Here is an 18,692-nt window from a genome sequence, read left to right on the forward strand (position 1 = left end):
AAACACATTTTCTTTTAATAATAAGATAACAAATTGGGACCTCTGATCACATATGATAAAAGAAAAAAAAAGATGCATTAAAACAGAAAGTCAGTGCAAACACTTTAATTGAACTAATGAGTCGCAACAACAATTCTGTACAAGCAATTTCCTCTTCCAATAAAATGTTTCTGACATAACATTTATGTTGAAACACAAGGAGGTTCCAGACCCAAGAAATGTGGCTTTACAGGAATCTGATTCCTGCTCCAAACTGGATGCCGTCACATATCCTGCAAGGAACAGAGAAACTTTAATGAAATCAAAGCAAACCAAGAATCAGATTATTTCCTGTGCATTTTAAGGACACTAGACATGGAACATGTTTAGAGTTGTCTTACCATGTCTGTGCAATGTTATAATATGCATCTACTTTACTGTACAGAAAATGCTTTTGTTTATTCTGAATGAATCTGCTTCCTAACTTTGAAGGACCAAGGTTTTGACATTGCTGAATATATACAACATTTGGTTTGATAAGCCTTTAAGTATGTTTCACAAATGTAAGCAGATAGGAGAGTTACACTGCCTAAGAGGAAGACACGCACCTGTGCAGGCAGCCTTCTCAAACTACATCATTAATTGTCTGTTTGCAGGGGGCAACTGTACATCGAGTATACCAATTGCACCTTAAAGGCATACTATGCAGGATTTTCCTTTAATTGAATAGAGTCACGCAAAAGTTATCCCTCTCAATCATTGTTTACCACCCACTAGCGGTGTGTGGTGGTGTCTGTACCTGCAGAGAACCTGCCCTTTGCCTGTATTGTCTTATTTTCGTCTTATCTTGGTTTGTTCGTGACATTTTGGTAGAGGTGTGTAGGCCCTTAGCCAATAGCAGCGCAAGGGCAGGGGACTCTATAAAACACATAGTGACCAGCTGTCTTCCTCCTCTGCTCTGTGGATGCGAGCAACAGATCTGTCTGTCTGACTGAAAGCGAGGTTGAGCCACACACACACACAAGCATGCCCTCAAGCTGAATTCACACAAAAATCTAGCCATGCAGCACCTTCCAGCAGGGTTGTGCGGAGGTGTGGGTATGTGTGTGTTTGTGCTTTAAAACATAACCGCTGAGAACCAATCAGAAAATAACGTTTTATTTCTCTGATTCACTGCTTTCTTCTCAGCCACACCGCTCCCTCTTTTCATTCACTCTCTAGCTTGCCTGACTATTCTCTCATTGGTGGGGCCAAGTTTGAATGTTGTATTTACAAACAGGAAGCTACAAATCCTGCATAGTATGCCTTAAAATGCTTTTTAAGTAAATCTAATAGGTGAAATTACAAATCCCACCTAAAACTAAACTAACCACCCTTACCTGTCTCCACTCTGGACTCCCATGGGAATGCAGTAATTCAGCTCCAGTCTGGCAATGTTCCCCAAACGCAGCACAATGCCCAGTCCATAAGACCAACGGATGCATTCTGCCAGCTTCTTCAAATGTGCTTGTGGACCCTCACCTGAGTAAAAACAAACATAGAACCTCAGTCAGACAAAAAGAACAAGGGCATCTGCAAAATCCTGCCTAACAGTTGGAGCTCTGCTTCACCCAATCAAGACGCACCTCTGTCCAAACCTGAACTAAATAAGAGCAAGATTCAGCCCAATCATTCCTATAGAATTCAGTCATCAATATCAAAGTCAGGTCCATAAAACATCGGTGCTTGTTCTGTTTGCAGCTACTCACCATAGTTGAGGTTGCAAAGGTTTCCGGCATTGAGGAAGAAGTGTGTTCTGAAGAGGTCACCAAAGCCCCCCCTGCCTGGTCTGAAGGGTAGAGGGGTGTAGAGGTGGAGGCCTCCAGCCCAGTAGCCCTCTCCTCCCAGGTAGTCGCCTGCCATATCAGTAATTCCAGCAAAAGAAACTTTCAATTAACTATCAAACTTTAGTCTGGTGACCGAGAAACTGAATCAAGTTAATGTCTCACCTTCACTCTGTGGGCCCATACTGTACATACTGAATCCCCTGATACTGGTGGGGCCACCTAGATAGAACCTAGGAGGTCGACAACGACACATAAAACATACAAATGATTTTTAGAATCAGTGCCACTTACACTTTTCAAGGATATTTATAATTTCTGCAATGTCTGTTGCAAATGAACATCCATAACACAAATTTATTTGTCGATGATATACAGTATCAAAACTCTGTATAATGAGAAAACATACAAACGCATATGCAAATATAGCTTTCAATACACAACAACATACACATTTAACTGTTGGTTAAATTTATTTTGGTTAAATAACAAAAGTGTAAGTGGCACTGATTTTTAGAATCAGTGCCACTTACACTTTTCAAGGATATTTATAATTTCTGCAATGTCTATTGCAAATGAACATCCATAACTTCAGAAATCATAGAAACAGACATAACTTAAAAAAAGTAATCCAGCAATAGAAAATAAAAACAAAATTTAGGGGGAAAAAAAGGGCATCAAGATTTTACCCCTTGTCTTGGAGATAATGTCAATAGGATGGTGCACTGTGTTTCTGTACCTGTCTGCTATGCTTGTTGGCTTGTCACCAATGGGTAGGAGCAAACCGCCCCACAATGAGGCAGAAAGGACCTGAAGGAGAAAGTCGAAGGGTTTAAGGAGCTTGACTCGTGCACAAAATGACAGAAACATCAAACTAACCAACAAAGTATTTATGTTTTTTGTTTCTTAACTTAAAAATGTATGCCTGATTCGAGAAGGACTACACCAGTGGTTTTAGAAATTAGTCTGTTGGTCATTTAGGTAATTTTTTTGCTATCAGACCATTCTCACAAAAGCCTGAATATATTACTTGTATTCTTTACTGGGACTGTGGCCCAGTAATGCCCCGATCACACAGAAAGCATTTTAGCAGCTGGTGGCGGCTTTTTGTATTCGTTTTAAATTAAAATAAAGCTTTTTGCTCGCTGTTTTTGTGTTGCTATGCACCTTGCGTTTCTGTGCTCTAGATGCCAGAGAGTTCTGAACTCCTGGAGTTAAAAAAAAAACTTCAACGCAGGGAGGAAAAGCGCCCTATGTCATCTCTGCTTTTTTCCCCCCATTGTCCACTTGGATGATTTTGTGGTCACGCCAACAAGTTCACAGTTGGTAAACAATGGAGGAGAAACTGATGGTGCTCATTGGCTCGGCAGGACTAATGGACTCCCTGTAGTTAGTATTCATTTTTGTTACGCTAGGCCCAACGATAGACAGCAGGTTGTCAAACTGCCCTTGAGTCATCCTAAAATATGCCTGAAACAGCCATCATGGAGGTGAAGCTCCTGGACCAACTGGTGGTACTCCCCGTGATGCACCCTCTTTTTTAGAGTCTCATGTACCCACACAGATCTCTGTTTATCTGCTGACAGCCTCTCACCCACAACCAGAGCTACAGCAAGTACCCTCTGCCTCAACATTTTAGGATGCGTTTTTTCACTAGTGGCATTCATTGAAAGAAAAAATGCAGTACAGTGCGCCTCACGTTTTGAAACCTGCAAAACCCTTTTCGTGTGATCAGGGCCTTAAACTGCCTAATGCTGAACTGTATTTTGTGCCTTTAGATGAAATAATTTGCTATACGCTGAAATGGAAAATCTCACCGAGTCCCAGAAGAGTGTTTTGTTGAGCTGGATCTCAAAGTCCTCCTTCAAGAAACTGGCGTCTCCCCCAGTGTAACCAGCAAGTTCCTACAGAACCACAACACAAAATGTCACCCAGATGTACAACATTAAGTCACATTGTTTTTACATAATGTTTGAAAAAAGCTCTGACTTTAAGGCTAACTTAGGTATTTTTCAATTTGGACCCCATTTTCTCATGTTTTTGTGTTTAAGTGAATAATGGGAACAAGAATTTTTGAAATTAGTCCAGTATTGAGCGAGCCACACCAGCAAAATAGGCTATAAAGTAACCACTTGCAGCATTTGGCACTGTCAATTAATGTCTACTAAAAGGGGTTGTTAAGCCACTGACAGGCTCAGATTAATATTCTGTCTGACACCATTATGGAAAGGATCCCTTCCACAACTGGTGGGTTTGGCCATGACGATTTCGGGGCTGTTTCTGGTTATACAAATAGGAACGTAGTACCAAATGTTGACCTCTGCAAAGATCTTTGCATAATGTTGTCAGACACTTAGAATAACAATCTGAGCCTGTCAGTGGCAAAACAAGCACGTAACTTGATGGTGCAAAATGACCTGAGTGTTTACATTGCTGCCAGTTATAGCCATCTCGCTTAATACTGGACCACTTTCAAAACTGTTGTTCCCATTTGTCACTTTTTGAGGTTAAATCATCAAAGAGTTACCCTTTAATGTTAAACAACAAACCTGATGGATCTTCAACAGTCCACCTTTCCTGGGAAGGATGGAGGAGTTTCTGGTGTCGATGACCATTGAATGCTGAAAAACAAAACAGCATCGTTCACAAAACTGCTGCTAAATACTGGCTTATTATGACAGTGTGTCCTTTCCCACTACTAACCATAAATCAAATCAACCATTCACTATCCCCCTCACAATGTTACAGGAATGAGTTGTGCATGAACACTGAAAACGCTAACTTAAGCAGTGAGTAACAGTTTTGCCATTAACTCTCTGACAGCAGACTTCATGAATCTCTTTAGCTATTTCAAAGCCCACAATGAAATCTTCAATGTAAAGTAAGCGAGAAATACCGAAAGAGACGACTTGAGGGAATGGCCACTCTCCTCTCGGACGGCAAATGAGGCAGTGCGAGCCAGACAGCCCAGCTCTCGCCACACTCCCTCCCACTTCAGGGTTTGACTGGTCTTCCATAGAGGGAACTGTAGAGACACCAGTTTATTACTTTTGTTAATACAGATCTCATGCAGTAAATGAGCAAACAGCATACTTTATTTGTAACGTAGCAACAATTGTCTCCTTAAAACACAGAAAAAATAATGGCTCTGCAAAAGGCTTCTGTTGGTAGGCCTCTTTCATTGTCCATTTATAAACGATATATAAATATTTGTGAAATTGGTCAAAAGCAAAATCTAAAATCTTTGTTTCTAAGGAACAAAACTCAGTGAGGAAACTGGAATTTATGGACCATAACAGAACATTTTGATGCCTTATATTATGATTCTTTTTAGCTAATTTTTTCAGACATATTAAAATCTAAATGTGCAAGGTAGCGTGAGAATTAAAGCAACATTTTTTATGTCAAAACATTTTTTAACTGCACAAAATGTGGAGAAAAAAAGGCACTTTGATAGAAACAAATACTTACGCTCAGTTCTGCGGAGATGCCTCGATCTGTCTCCCTCAGTGAGCTCCATGGAAACTGACCTGTTACTTTGTACATGTTGAGTGAGATACTGAAAATGTAGACAGAAAAGAAGAGATATCAATACCCTGCTAGGATTCCTTTGTGATTACAAAATATAACCATCTATAGTCACTACATAGATTGCTCAGCCATATAATTCCTCACTAAAGCTCAAGTACCAGCAGAGTCACTACATCTGCCTAATGTCACACCACAAAGATAAAAAGGGCAGTAATATGAATTGCAGAACTTATAGCAAAACAATAAGTATAGCATATAGTATATATATATGCAGATACAGAAGACACACTTGCACACCATGCATCAAGGGGATTAGCCCGAAAAACATATTTATTGTATGAAGTTGTTTATATCTTACTTGCGTTCAAAGTTTCCTGGTTGGGGTTTAAAGAAGGACAGGCCGTAGGATGTTTCTTTGGTGCCGTAGGAGAACTGGAAGGTCATTTTCTCTGCCCGACCAAGTAAATTGGGTAATTTCAGGCCAAGTACCTGGAATTAAAGCAGGTGAGGTGATTAACGATTCCATTCTGTATTTAGAGACAATCAAACTAATGAAAACATCAGACAAAAAAGGAATCTGTCTGAAAAAATAAATGGATAAAAAGACAAAGCTACAAACTAAAGCTGAGGTCAACATTGGAAATTATCTTAAGAGAGAAATTGGTGAACAAGTGTATTATGATTAGATCTAAAACAGTATGCAATCTATCAGAAAGCAGATGGTGACGTGAGCCATCACAGTGCTCACCATGCTTCCTTCATTGTTTCCAACCATGGTGTTGTAGCTGCCCGTCATCCGCCTCAGCTCTGTGACTTCAAAAGTCACATCAAGGCCGTTGGGAAGAGCATCCTCACCTGAGGAGAAGAGTAAACAAACAGAATATCACGATTATTTTATGTCTGGTTTGAAATAATAATCGATATCTCATGTGATGATGTATGTAACAGACAATTATCATTAACTCACTTTCAATGTTCAACAAAAAAAAAAAAAATTCTAATTTGTACACGTGTTTGCCAAGTGTCTGTGCGTAACTGTATAAGACTGTGCAGTGACAGTACCTCGTGAGGTGTCAATAACAACTTCAACTTTTCTGAAGATACCAAGACGCAGCAGCTTCTGACGGGCTTCATGGGACTTTCGCATCACCTGAACAACAAATTGAACCGTGTGTTGATGCCAGTATCGGCTACTCACAAGCATAAATCAAACAAGCATTAATTAATACAGCTGTATTGACATGTACATACATCAATCAAGTTCTTTGCCCGGAAAACTTCTGCGATTTCATAAGTCAACAGGTCCTCCTTCGTTCTTCCGAGCCCATCTATGTGCACTCGTTGAACTACAACCTGAAGAAAAAAAGAACCCTTATTAGCCAATTGGATGCTGTTTCTTCCATTTGTATATGGTTTTAAGTCCAGTATTATTGTTTGATAAAATATACAGCCAGTAAAAAAAGAATTCAGAGGGCTATTTCATATTAAAAGTCCAATGTGAAGGATTTGGGGGACATACTGGCAGAAATGGAATATAATACAACTATGTTTTAATTAGTTTATAATCACCTGAAACTAAGGATCATTGTTTTCATTACATTATAGCCCATTTCCACCGAGCAGTGCGGTACGGTTCAGTTTGATGTGCTTTTTTTCCAGTTTCCACTGTGAAAAGTCGTGGATGGCACTAATGCAACCGTTTCGTACCGTGCCCATTTTTGGTCCCCCCTCTGTTGGAGTACCTAGCACACAGATCTGGTACCAAAAGGTGGAGCTGTGAACACTGCAGTCTGTTGATTGGTCAATAGAGGACAGTCACTCTGCTCAGGGCTGAGTTGTGGCTGGTTTTGAAGCTCATGTAACCACTGTTCATACCCTGGAGAGTTTTATTAGTAAACTGTAAAATGAAAGGATGTTTTGCTGCCTCTCACAGGAGCTGGAGTCTGAGAAAAATGACTTAATTCACTGGGCCGACTGCCAGCGAAATTTAAGGTGGAACGTTAACTTGTAATGTTACTCAATACATGAGTTGACGACGTGGATCCATCAACACACCTTAAATTTCAATATGACAACTTTGACCATTCCATTAGTTTTTATATGACATACACTTTTAGTAGAGTGGATGTTCAAGCGTTTAAAAATATATTAATTTCAACCAACTTTAGTGAACTGTATATATTCTAATCGTCACTTGGAGGAAAAAAACAGTGTTGCGAAGCGTCGTTCCTGTGGGATCCAGCAACACTAAACCCCTGAGCTTGCCTGAGAAGGACTAAATGCACAAACCTGCTATTTTTAAATATCCCATGGAGAGAGACTCTCACTGCAGCCTGTTCTGTTTTGTCCTGAAGATGTCGGCGTGCAACCTCGTTCTGTGGACGATAAACGAGGTGCAGACTGATAAAGGAGGAAATACAGTCAGTGCTGGGCGGAGCAGTGAGTGACAACAACCCGCCCATATTTAAGAGGACTGTTTGTGATGGAAACGCTACACAGACCAAGGGTTACTTTTGGTTCCAAAGCTACTATACCCAAAGTGTTTGGTGGAAACGGGACTATATCTACATACAGACTGGGGTGTCCTACACAGAGCCTGCCATGTTGTTTCTACTATAGCCCAGACTCTAAATAGGGCCATTCGCATTTTCACATTGGCCACCGTTGTTCTCCTACACGCTTGGCACACAGGAGAAGTTTCAGTTGGATGCAATCTGCAACACCACTGCTAGATGCCTCTAAATCCTACACACTAGACCTCTGAAATGTGTTGTGGATACGAGACAGCAGGGAATTCCCATTTCATGTGCTGGCAGAGCAAACACAGTGTGGAGACAGGTCTGGTAATGTGAGAATCATAGTGTAAGAGTCTGGTGTAATTACTGCCTGGAACAAAACAAAGCTTACATCCTTGTTTTCAAGAACTTCTTGCTTCGGCTCCTGATCAATATCTGGTGCCTCGATGTCGTCAGGATGAACTCCTAGCTCTGGCCCTCGCATGGGCAGAGGGTCCAGGCTCTGCAACACAAAATATGAGAAAAGAAATAAGAATCACAATCAAGAGCATATTAAATGAATTTATATAAGTCAAATGAGATACAACAAGATTTCAAGGGCTGTAGATAAAACTGAAGACACTGAGGTTATGTCACTTTTCTGGAAATATCGGGGGTTAATAATGACACAAAGACATTACATTCGCACATTACATAGATACTATGCATGTTGGGTGTTCTTATGCTGGACCCAATCAAGCCTACTCCTCCTGAATTTAGTATTCTCAAGAACAGTTAAGTTCCCAGAAACAGAGTAGGGCTGCAAATAATGATTATTCTTTCCTATTGCTTAATCTGCAGCTATTTATCTCGATTAACAGTTCAGTAAGTCGGTCTATAAAATGTCAGAAAAAATGTTCAGTCCAACATGACATCTTCAAATGTCTTTGTTCATTGTCTGATGAAAACCAAAAGATATTCAGTTAGCAACAAATAAATAAGAGAAAAGCATCAAATCATCTCACTGGACAAGCTGGAACCAGAGAATGATCAACATATTAGCTTGTAAAGATGACTGATAAGGTGAAAAGGATTCATTAGTTAGAAGCAGTTTATATCAAACATGAAAGTAGCAAATAAAATAATCATACAGCAGTAGACAGACATAAAAAACAGGTTACTAAAGGAAGCATGAAAACTGACAACAACATATTATGATTAGATTCACATGTCCTAAAAGGAGTGGGAGGAAGTACAAACCAATTTATTCCTGCCCCTTCTCCAGTTATTAATCATAGTCATTTATGTAGCTCCCCATTAGTATAACGCTGTACAATAATTGATTCTCCGAGACCTCTTCTAATATATTAAATTAATTACCAATAATATTTGTCTTGCAGCAAGAAATAAAATAATTACAAAACTACTTAGCAAATAAAAATTCTTCTATATACACCTTACTCAAAAAATAATCTCATCTTTATATCTTTATCCAATCATGACAAATGTGTTTTTTTTTCTTTGTCAAACTATGCACATATACACAAGCTATGTATATACACACAAACTGTGCATATATACACAAACATCATCATCAATAATCAAAATAGCTGCTGACAAGTTGACTTATCCATAAATTAATGTATTGGTTCAGTTCTATGCACGGAGATACAATTGATAGAAAATATAGTAAAATATTATTTGTTGGGATAATGGGAAATATAGTGAGAAAAATGGAAACTGCTTCATGGGGACAGGAATTAAACATATGATTAAATGTTCACCAAGAGCAAAACTAAGAGATTGGAGGTTAAAGGAAAAGTACACAGCTTTTAATTTCCTGTACAGTAACATGCATAGTTGGAGTTTTTAACTTTGCAGTGTGGATGCAGAGGATATGTCCCCCTACATATTAATACAAAATAAAAACATGACAGTAGCAGAGGATTTATTTTGACAAAATTACATCATTTAAGCCACAAACTGATGCAGAAAAGGCACAAATTGGTCTAGAAAAATTCACCAGAGGGCAGAAAAGTACGTGTTTGACGTTAAAATTTCCTGGCAGAGATCCCCAAACCACCACTTTCATTTTCCCCTCCTTCCTGAAAAGTTAGGCCCTTGGACCTCAGTATTTCTTAAACCCTTGCTACAGCCCTGTAAAAGATGAATGGATATGAATAAGGAGTAAGCACTGGTGTAAACAACACTAAGAGAGTACAGTAGTAAGCACGAGCTGTTATCCAACAGCATGCTGACTGCAGCAGGACTACAATGAGTAGAGGAGCCTCTAGCATCTGTCACTACTCTCCTTACTGTCAGTTTCCGTCTATAACACACAGCAGACAGTGAGTTTACATTAAACTGAAGTTATAACTAACTAACAGGTTTATTATCCGTGTCTCGTCACAGAGCTGCCAGCCTGTGCCCTGTTGGACCTTGTTGAATGTACAGTCTGGCCTTTTCTTACAGCACACTGGCCGCTCTATCTGTAACTCACTGAGCACACGGAGAGGTCACAATCGTAGCTAACACGGTCACCGGACTTTTCCTTACCCGGGCGTGGACGGTGCCCATGCTGAGCTCCGCAGGGCGCTGTCCCGGTGAATATGGGCCAAACTTCACGTGGAAAAAGACTCACTAATTTAACCTACAAGTAACCGGAGAAAGGCGACGAGGCTCCGTATAAGGAGTCCGCCATGTCACTTCCTGACCACGCCTTCTGCTCGTGCGCGTTTAACACACCAACGCTGCAAAATGTTCAACAATAAAATAAAATAAAATAAAATAAAATAAAATAAAATAAAATAAAATAAATTAAGAGCGAGAAAAAATAAAAATATGTAAGAAATGTATGCTACCACAATTTTTACTAACACTGTTATAAATATATTGTATTAAATTATACATTATATCGGATTATTATTGAATTTGTTGCTTGAATTTGTTACCAATAAGTACAACTGATTATGATGATAACACCGTGTTTCTGTAAAAACAAAATAAAAATAAAAATACATTTAATAAAATTAAGAGCTTCTTCATTTTAAATTCAGAGTGCAATCACATTTTTAAGTCTATGTCTTTTGAGTTAATTTAATTAAAAAAATAATAATAATGAATACAAAAGAGAAAAAATATTTCTGTAAAAGAAATGTATACTACCACAATCTTTACTGACACTATCTCTTATAATTATATTAAACTATATGACATCATATCATATTATCATTGAATTTATTACCAATAAGTACAACTGATGATGATGATGATGATGATAACACCATGTTTCTGTAATAAAAAATTAACAATTACAGTTAATAAAATTAAGAGCTTCGTCATTTAAAATTCAGAGAGCAATCATATTTTAAAGAGTCTTTTGAGTTAATTTGATAAGAAATGATAATAAATACAAAAATGAGAGAAATAAATACATACATTTTGTAAAAAGAAATGTATACTATTACAATTTCTACTGACAGTTTTTCTGTTATATTTATATATTAAATTAAACAGCATCATATCGTATTATTTTTGAATTTGTCACCAATAAGTACAGCTGATGATAATGATAATACCATGTTTCTGTAAAAAAAAAATAAAAAATAGTAATTTGAATTAATTTAATAATAATAATAATAGCAGGCTGTTTTTTTAAATCTTTTTTTCCAATAGGCACTATTACTTACAAACAAAAACAAAATAACACTTGTGCTGTTTGTTTGGTTTTCATATAATGGAAGATACAGACCCAAAACCCCTCCAACTTTCTAATTACATCTATGCAGGTTAGATGGCAAGATGGATTTATTACAATATAGAGTACCCTAAAAAGGAGAATATGTATACAAGAGTATCATTATCATTATTATCATTATCATTATTGTACATTGTGTTCATAATCATGTTTTAGGCAAGGTGATGCTAAGGAGTAAACAAAGTTTACTCTTTTTTGTCTTTTTATGTGAAAACTGGATACAGTTTCACATGCATTTTCTATGTGAGACATTGTTTAACTGACCAGTTGTGTGAGTTTAAACAACTGGGAGATTATTTTATTTCAATATAAGAGTAGGAAAGGAAAACAATCGTTCAGAAGTAGCGGAGCTGGGACGCAGACTTAGGATCAGGGTTAAAAATTAACTTTTTGTCAGTCTGCCACCATGGCTGGTGGATTCCAAACTGTATGAGCCACCAAATAGATTACTGTTTGTTTGTTTTTTTGTTTTTGGCTGGCTGGCTGGTGATTGAAGCAAATCTAGCAGCCACTTGCAAATTTTACCAGCATTTGGCTGGTGGCTGGTGCCAATGTCCAACCCTGCTTAGGATGTACAATACCTGTAGCAGGCTCACTCTGTTATCCTGTTCAGATACACATTTCACAATATAATTTAACAATTTTGATTTTAGTGTAAAAAGCCTAGCAAATACTTAAAAGAAAACTACCTGAATCAGAATACATATTAACAGTTTAATAATAATAATTATATAAAATTTGTTCATTTTACAAAACGCAATCCCACGTAAGGAAGAAAACATCAAAGTTTACACTTGTTCATATGTTGCTGAGCATCTCCGCAGGCCTTGAATCCTGTAACAAGACAATAGGAAAATTATCTTCATTATAGTGGTGAATTTAAAATGCTTGTGAATAGTGTCATTGTCATGCTGTTTGGATTTTAAAAGCTGCTCTTACGCTTCTGTTTTGAAGGTCTCATGGGATATTTTGTCTTCGTTTACACCTTCAGGACATTCATTAATGTCTTTTATGCCCAGTGTGGCCAGAGCTGCAGGGGGAAAAGGCTCTGTGAGTATTTCTTTTAATTCGACCCACTTTTGGACCGTGACCCACCAGTTGGGAACCACTGATCTACAGTAAATAACAATTATGTGTTAAATCGTATTGAAGTGTGTGCAGTGTTAGTCTCTCTGCACAAGAGAGCCTAATGTAGTGACCACATCCTGTGCTCACCGTGCTTGTATTGTGCAAAGGTGATGTAATTTTGATTAGTGGGGTCCAGTATTCCGAAAACTGCATCCAGGTTGGCACTGTTGAACAGATGTGGGCCTTTGACACCACTCAGACGAGAAAGCTTCAGCTGCTCCAGCTGTTCAACAAGAAATTCTCTGGGATTCTCTGAGCGAAGAAGAAATCACAGTTAATCAGAGCTGCTGAGGTGCACCAGTCACGTTTCTGGTGATGACGGTTAAATTAGTGAACACTTTTAGACAAGTTTGCAGCAACCAAAATATTTAGGCTACAGTATCAAAAAAACTAATATGAACAATAGGCTAAGTAGGCAAATACAGCAATGCAAAACTGGTGTTGTATTTAAATACAGAAATAGAATAGATAGAATGTAATCCTAATCCAGCACAGATATAGTTACATAATAGGTTTAATTAATGACTTGTTAGCATGTGTGTCATAATTAGAGCTAGCTAACGTAAACACGCAGAGTTTTTCAGCACCGGATGTTCATGTTGTTTTATCTGTAATACACACACAGATTAAAATCATCTCTGACCAGGTCTGTAGAAGAAGAGCATGCTGGTCAGGTTGTCCATCAGCTCGATAATCTTGTGTTTCTTGAGATAATTTTCAGCGTCTTTCTCCCTCTGCGTCGCCATCTTTTCACTTCACGGCTGTTTACAATTGTTGCTATGATACGCCAACATCCTACGGTTAGAGCGCGCGCACTCAAAACAGAACAGATCTCAAATCAGCTCTTGGTTAAATAATCATGTATTCTTCATTGCGGCTGCAATTAACTATTATTTCAATTTTTTGAATAATGAATATGAGGATTTTATACTACAACATGTCAAAGAAAAAAAACAGAAAAACAGTCAGAATGAGTGAAAAGCAACACACACAACTTGCTTTGTCTTCTTTGTGTTGCAGGTAATCTATTCCCCCAGAAGAAAAAAGGTGAATTCACAAACACATTTATTACCTCTGCATTGATGTATTAAAAAAGTGTAGATGTTTCAGTCACAAGGACCTTTCTTAAGACATATTTAAAGATCATAAAGTGACACAGTGCTTAAATACAGCCCATAATTTCATCATAGTCCACACCTGTACCTCTGTGAGTCTATATTTACAAGAGGGAAGTGTGGTGGTGTGAAAATAAGACTGAGTCACCTGTTGAGCCCACTGTTCTCAATCTTCACATTTTTTATGAAATGGGCCTACTGTAGACATAAAGCAAAGTGTGTTTAGGTCAGGGGCATAAATATGGACAGTAAAGACAGTGCGGTTGCATCAGTGTCCCTGAGGTGGGGGACCCAGAGAGAGTGGGCCCTCCAATAATATGCTGGGTGGAGAATGGGCCTTTACGAGTGATTGCTAACTTTGAAATATGCCTGTGTTCAAAGAAGAACTCCTCGAAAAAGGCAAAACCATCTTCATTGGGTTTTTTTGTTTGTTTTTGCAAAATAGTCAATAGCATCGATAACAAAATATGCTTATTCCAAATAAACCATAATAAACTATTACAATTGTTAAATTAAACTAATAATTTCTTATTTTCTTTGCTGTTTTTGTCATTTACAGATATGGAGTGATGACTGTTATGTGATGTGTATGTTGATGTATCCAATGTCAAGACTCTGATCATGTGACAATATGTGCACAATAGCATGCACTGGGGCGTGTTGCAACTACCTTATGCCACTGGTTTAGGTGTATATATGTTTATATATTTATATGGATGATGTTAGGGTCATGAGATGGGCATTTGTGTATTGTATATTTGAGCTGTGTCATATGTTTGCCATTAACTTGAATACATTTTTTTTGATGGTGTTAGAGGGATTTTGAATGTGCATCAACCTATTTTGCATGCTTAAATGGTAGAGGGGATCTTGAGGAGTGTTTCTTTGGTGTGTAATCATGGTGATACCACCAGTACAGATTATCATGCAAGTATAGTCTGTATTTAAGCACTGTGTTACTTTATCATCTTTGAATATGACTTGAGAAAAGGTCCTTGTGTCTGAAACATTGACAGTTTTTTGATAAATCAAAGCAAAAGTGATAAGTATGTGCAGGAATTCACTTTTTTTCTTTGAAATTTGACCAGCAGAATCCAAAATTTACAACTTTTAAAAAGATTTACAATCGTACAGTAGAGAGAGAGAAGCATTAAATCTTCACATTTTCAGGCTGGAAACAGAATGTGACATTTTCCTTGACTTTAAATGATTAGTCAATTATCAATATTTTGATGTACAGAAAACTAACATGTGCCACAAAATAATGACTAAGGTTTAGTTTGATATTTTTAATTTCTAACACATTTTGTCTGCTATTGGAAAAACAATCCAAGTATTCACTTTTGAATGGAACAAATATTACTTAATGATTTCAGCAGTTACAGTGTGTCCATGTCCTCTTACTCTCATATATATGTCATCACATGGTCTAAAAATGCAAACACATTCAAAAAGGAGGACAACACATGGGTATGCATGGTTGTATAAACCAAATAATCTTGCTCCAGATAAGAACCTTATCCTGAACAGGCAGAAGCCAACAGTGTGGCACTGAATTCCACCTCTGTTTGCTCCATCAGTAGAAAACAGCAGCACAGAAAATATCCATTTGCAGATGTCCCAGCAATGACTTAACTCTCAGGCACATGGCAACCTCTAAGTGTTGGCACAATATTGGACATAGTGTGCTTGATTAAGAGTCCGTCACACAAAGGAGGTGCAATCCTACATCAGTCCACCTTCTCTTCTGTTTTTAGCCGCTGTAACGTCGCAGCAGCTTCTTCTCTGACTTTGTAGCCTCGCAGTTCTGTCTGCAGCTCCCCGGGCTTTGGTGGAACCTCTGGTATAGTCTGAAAGGTTAAAAGACAGGAAACACTGGTAAACACATCCTGAGAGATCGGGCCTGTTCGGTTGGGTGGTGTTGTATTTTTTATATTCCCATGCATAACTAGTCAATTATCAGTATGACATCACATTAACATATTTCAGCAGCTTCAACAAATTTTGATAGCAACCTTGAGCACCTGAGTTTGTTTGGAGCTGATTCTCACCCAGTAGTGCTGGAGTAGATAAATTATAGCAAACTGATTTAAAAACCTTGGGCTGGTTAATTCCTTCTGTATATACCAGGCATGTCCAAAGTCTGGCCTGGGGGCCATTTGTGGCGTACAGACCGATTTTAAATGGCCCGTGGCTTGACTTTCAAAGATACATGTGGCCCAGCCCCCAATATTTGTTTATCAAACAAGATTACTTTGCATTCTTTCCATTCACGTCACAATGGAAGCACTATCATACAGTTTGTAGACATGCACCAAATACAAACTACGCAGGTGGAACAAAAGAGTTTTCATAAACAGTGAATAGGCAAACGAACAGCTACCTGACCCAGAGGTTTTCAAACCTTTTGTGCCCAAGGCACACCTGCATTTATACCTGTGCACAACAGCTTCTCTAACGTGTGTTGTCACAACAGAAGACAATAAACATATGTAAAAAAAAATCACTGAAGTTTTTTTTCTTTTTTCTTTCAGTAGTAGGTCGTCTTAGCTGGTGCTTTGTTTTAATTTGCTCCGTACAATAAAGCGATTCATTGTCCCACTAACTGCTTTCTCCTTTTAAATGTTATCATCCCTCACACTGGCTGCCAATGAGGGCTTTTGATGTGTCACACACTAATAATTCTCATGTGCTAACGCCGACAAATTGGTTCCCCATGAATGTTTTCTAAATTAAATTCAATTAAATGACACTCATTAAATGACCTCATATATACAGTATTTTCATATGTCCATAAACACATCTATGAGTAAAAGCAACAGTTTTACACCTGTGTTGCGGTAGCCATCAAATTACATAATGGGAGACGTAGGAAAATAATTTGGCTATATAACAACACATACTATACCATGGATAATAACAGTGGCACTACAGAGTGACAGCCAGCTGCACAGTATGTACATCCGTTTCTAAACTTTTCAAAAACCAAAGCAATAGAAAAAAACAACAACAAAGAATCAACTAACTCACAGTTTGGCAAAAAAAAAAAAAACCCTGAAAAACATTAAATCATGGCAACATGAGCATCCACATCAAAAAAATACAAACAGAAAATAAAAATACACAGAAAGAAACAGATGCCAGCTTTGGCCAAATTCACAATTAAATCAGTAAAGCTTTGGTAATCTAAGACAAGTAATAACAGGAGCCCACAAATGAAAAAAAAAAAACCTGTCTGTCTTTATATTGGGTTTTGTCATTTTTTTCCCATTAGGTACACTTTGACAAACATGTCTTGCCATTGATGTAGGGTGGGTGGCAGTGGCTGGAGCCAAGATATTTTTTTCTCCCCCCCACCACCAATAAAAGGTCATGTGGCATGCAAACATTTCTGTTATCCATAGCTGGATTAGGGATTGCTCCTATGATATCATACAGTGGGTCTAATTGTAAATCAGTGTTCAAAATAGCCAGTATTTTTGTATGAATCCCTTCCCAGTATGACATCAATCATCAAGTTTACAATCCCTTGCACAAACTGGCTTTACTGCTATCATATTTTGATCCAATGAGAGGAGTTCTAAGGAACCTCTCATATACAGAACATATTTGGGAAAGACAGACAGGCCACTTGAAAAGAACGGTTAATTTTGTCCCTCACCAGGTCAGGTAGGTAGTATTGGTGGACGACCTGTGCTCCTGCAAACATGGCCAATATACTTGCACCAAACATCCTCAGGTACCGAGGCCAAGACACACCGGCTGGCATCTTCACACACACACGTCCTCAACCTTGAAAATAGAGACATTAGTAAACAAAACCATATGCCAGAAAAGAAGCATCAAATATTGTTGTCTACTCCTCTTTAGTTTTAAGTCAAAAATGATGTCAGATCCCTTTCTTGATAAATAAGCACTGCTATTGTCTGTTAAAATAATAAAACAATGCCTCACAATCAGGGCTATGCATCACATAAGTGGACAGTATAATGAGTCACGTGTTAATACATACATACATAACAACACTGTGATCCTGTATAGCTACTATGGGCATGTGTACGCGTCAATACATGGTTTTCCGGCTAAGTTAAGTTCACCATTTTTTTTTTATCATATTTTCATATTTACGCGTATCGTGCACATAATCATACATGTACTGTGTATGACTACCAACCACCTGTACAGTAAATCCACTGACTATGAAGCTAACTGTAAATGTTTGTTAGCCCTATGGTGAATAATGCTAGCAGTTTCCAGGACTAAAACTTTGAAAAACATAAAAAGGCAACAGAGCAACGGACATAAAGTGACATGCAGTAACGCTAATAGGACCGCACCTTGTTTAATCCACAGTAACTTGAGTAAAAAGCCGCAATGCGAAGCTAATTTTCACCATCTTAGACCCCTGTGCATGTTGCTGTCATTGGGACACACAGGTCATGCTGTTTAGCTAACACGGAGATGATTAAAAACTGGAAGGAGCTCTCACTCTGCCTTATTTGCCGGTACCGCAAATATTTTGTTTCCCGTCGCCTGGTTATGCATTTGCATTAGTTTATTGAATGAGCTGGATTTTAATTGCCTTATAGGATTGAATTAACTTCATATTCTGCCATTTAGAAACTCCTTGGTTATGTAGGCTAGCTATCTTACAACCACCTTTTTTTTTTTGTTAAACAGCCAACCTAGCTAACCACATACTGTGTGCTAATATCCTTTCAACTTAACCTCTACGTCGTTGTGCCAATTTAAGATACGTACGTTAAGGAATCTGGGTGGGTCAGATCATAGAAATGAAAAAATAAAATCTTATTAATATGATTTAGATATGGACTTTTCAGCATGTGTGTGTATTTATAATTGG

The 18,692-nt window shown here is 38.0% G+C and overlaps 3 protein-coding genes across 4 annotated transcripts; all 3 read right to left on the bottom strand.

Moving 5' to 3' along the window:
• Positions 1–89: 89 nt before the first annotated feature.
• samm50 (SAMM50 sorting and assembly machinery component) lies at positions 90–10,539 on the bottom strand. Of its 2 annotated transcripts, none has more exons than XM_033635336.2 (15): positions 10,385–10,539; positions 8,241–8,351; positions 6,585–6,686; positions 6,396–6,483; positions 6,082–6,188; positions 5,692–5,822; positions 5,274–5,361; positions 4,699–4,827; positions 4,352–4,423; positions 3,620–3,706; positions 2,542–2,612; positions 1,968–2,035; positions 1,728–1,874; positions 1,359–1,500; positions 90–272 (listed from the first exon to the last, which is right to left on the bottom strand). In XM_033635336.2, the coding sequence occupies exons 1-15, from the start codon at positions 10,403–10,405 to the stop codon at positions 227–229; spliced, it is 1,410 nt and encodes a 469-aa protein (XP_033491227.1). In that variant the 5' UTR covers positions 10,406–10,539; the 3' UTR covers positions 90–226. The 2 variants fall into 2 exon arrangements, with proteins under 2 accessions (XP_033491227.1, XP_033491226.1); XM_033635335.2 differs by having other exon boundaries at positions 1,728–1,883.
• An 836-nt stretch (positions 10,540–11,375) lies between these two features.
• Positions 11,376–14,958, bottom strand: efcab10 (EF-hand calcium binding domain 10). Its single transcript, XM_033634341.2, has 4 exons — positions 13,357–14,958; positions 12,801–12,965; positions 12,525–12,615; positions 11,376–12,419 (listed from the first exon to the last, which is right to left on the bottom strand). The coding sequence occupies exons 1-4, from the start codon at positions 13,457–13,459 to the stop codon at positions 12,374–12,376; spliced, it is 405 nt and encodes a 134-aa protein (XP_033490232.2). The 5' UTR covers positions 13,460–14,958; the 3' UTR covers positions 11,376–12,373.
• Positions 14,959–15,102: 144 nt separating this feature from the next.
• On the bottom strand, positions 15,103–18,308 carry uqcc6 (ubiquinol-cytochrome c reductase complex assembly factor 6). The gene is made up of 3 exons (XM_033634342.2): positions 18,166–18,308; positions 17,490–17,620; positions 15,103–15,678 (listed from the first exon to the last, which is right to left on the bottom strand). The coding sequence occupies exons 2-3, from the start codon at positions 17,595–17,597 to the stop codon at positions 15,559–15,561; spliced, it is 228 nt and encodes a 75-aa protein (XP_033490233.1). The 5' UTR covers positions 17,598–17,620; positions 18,166–18,308; the 3' UTR covers positions 15,103–15,558.
• Positions 18,309–18,692: the final 384 nt, after the last annotated feature.

Source organism: Epinephelus lanceolatus, chromosome 5 (assembly GCF_041903045.1).
Source record: "Epinephelus lanceolatus isolate andai-2023 chromosome 5, ASM4190304v1, whole genome shotgun sequence".
NCBI lineage: Eukaryota > Metazoa > Chordata > Actinopteri > Perciformes > Serranidae > Epinephelus > Epinephelus lanceolatus.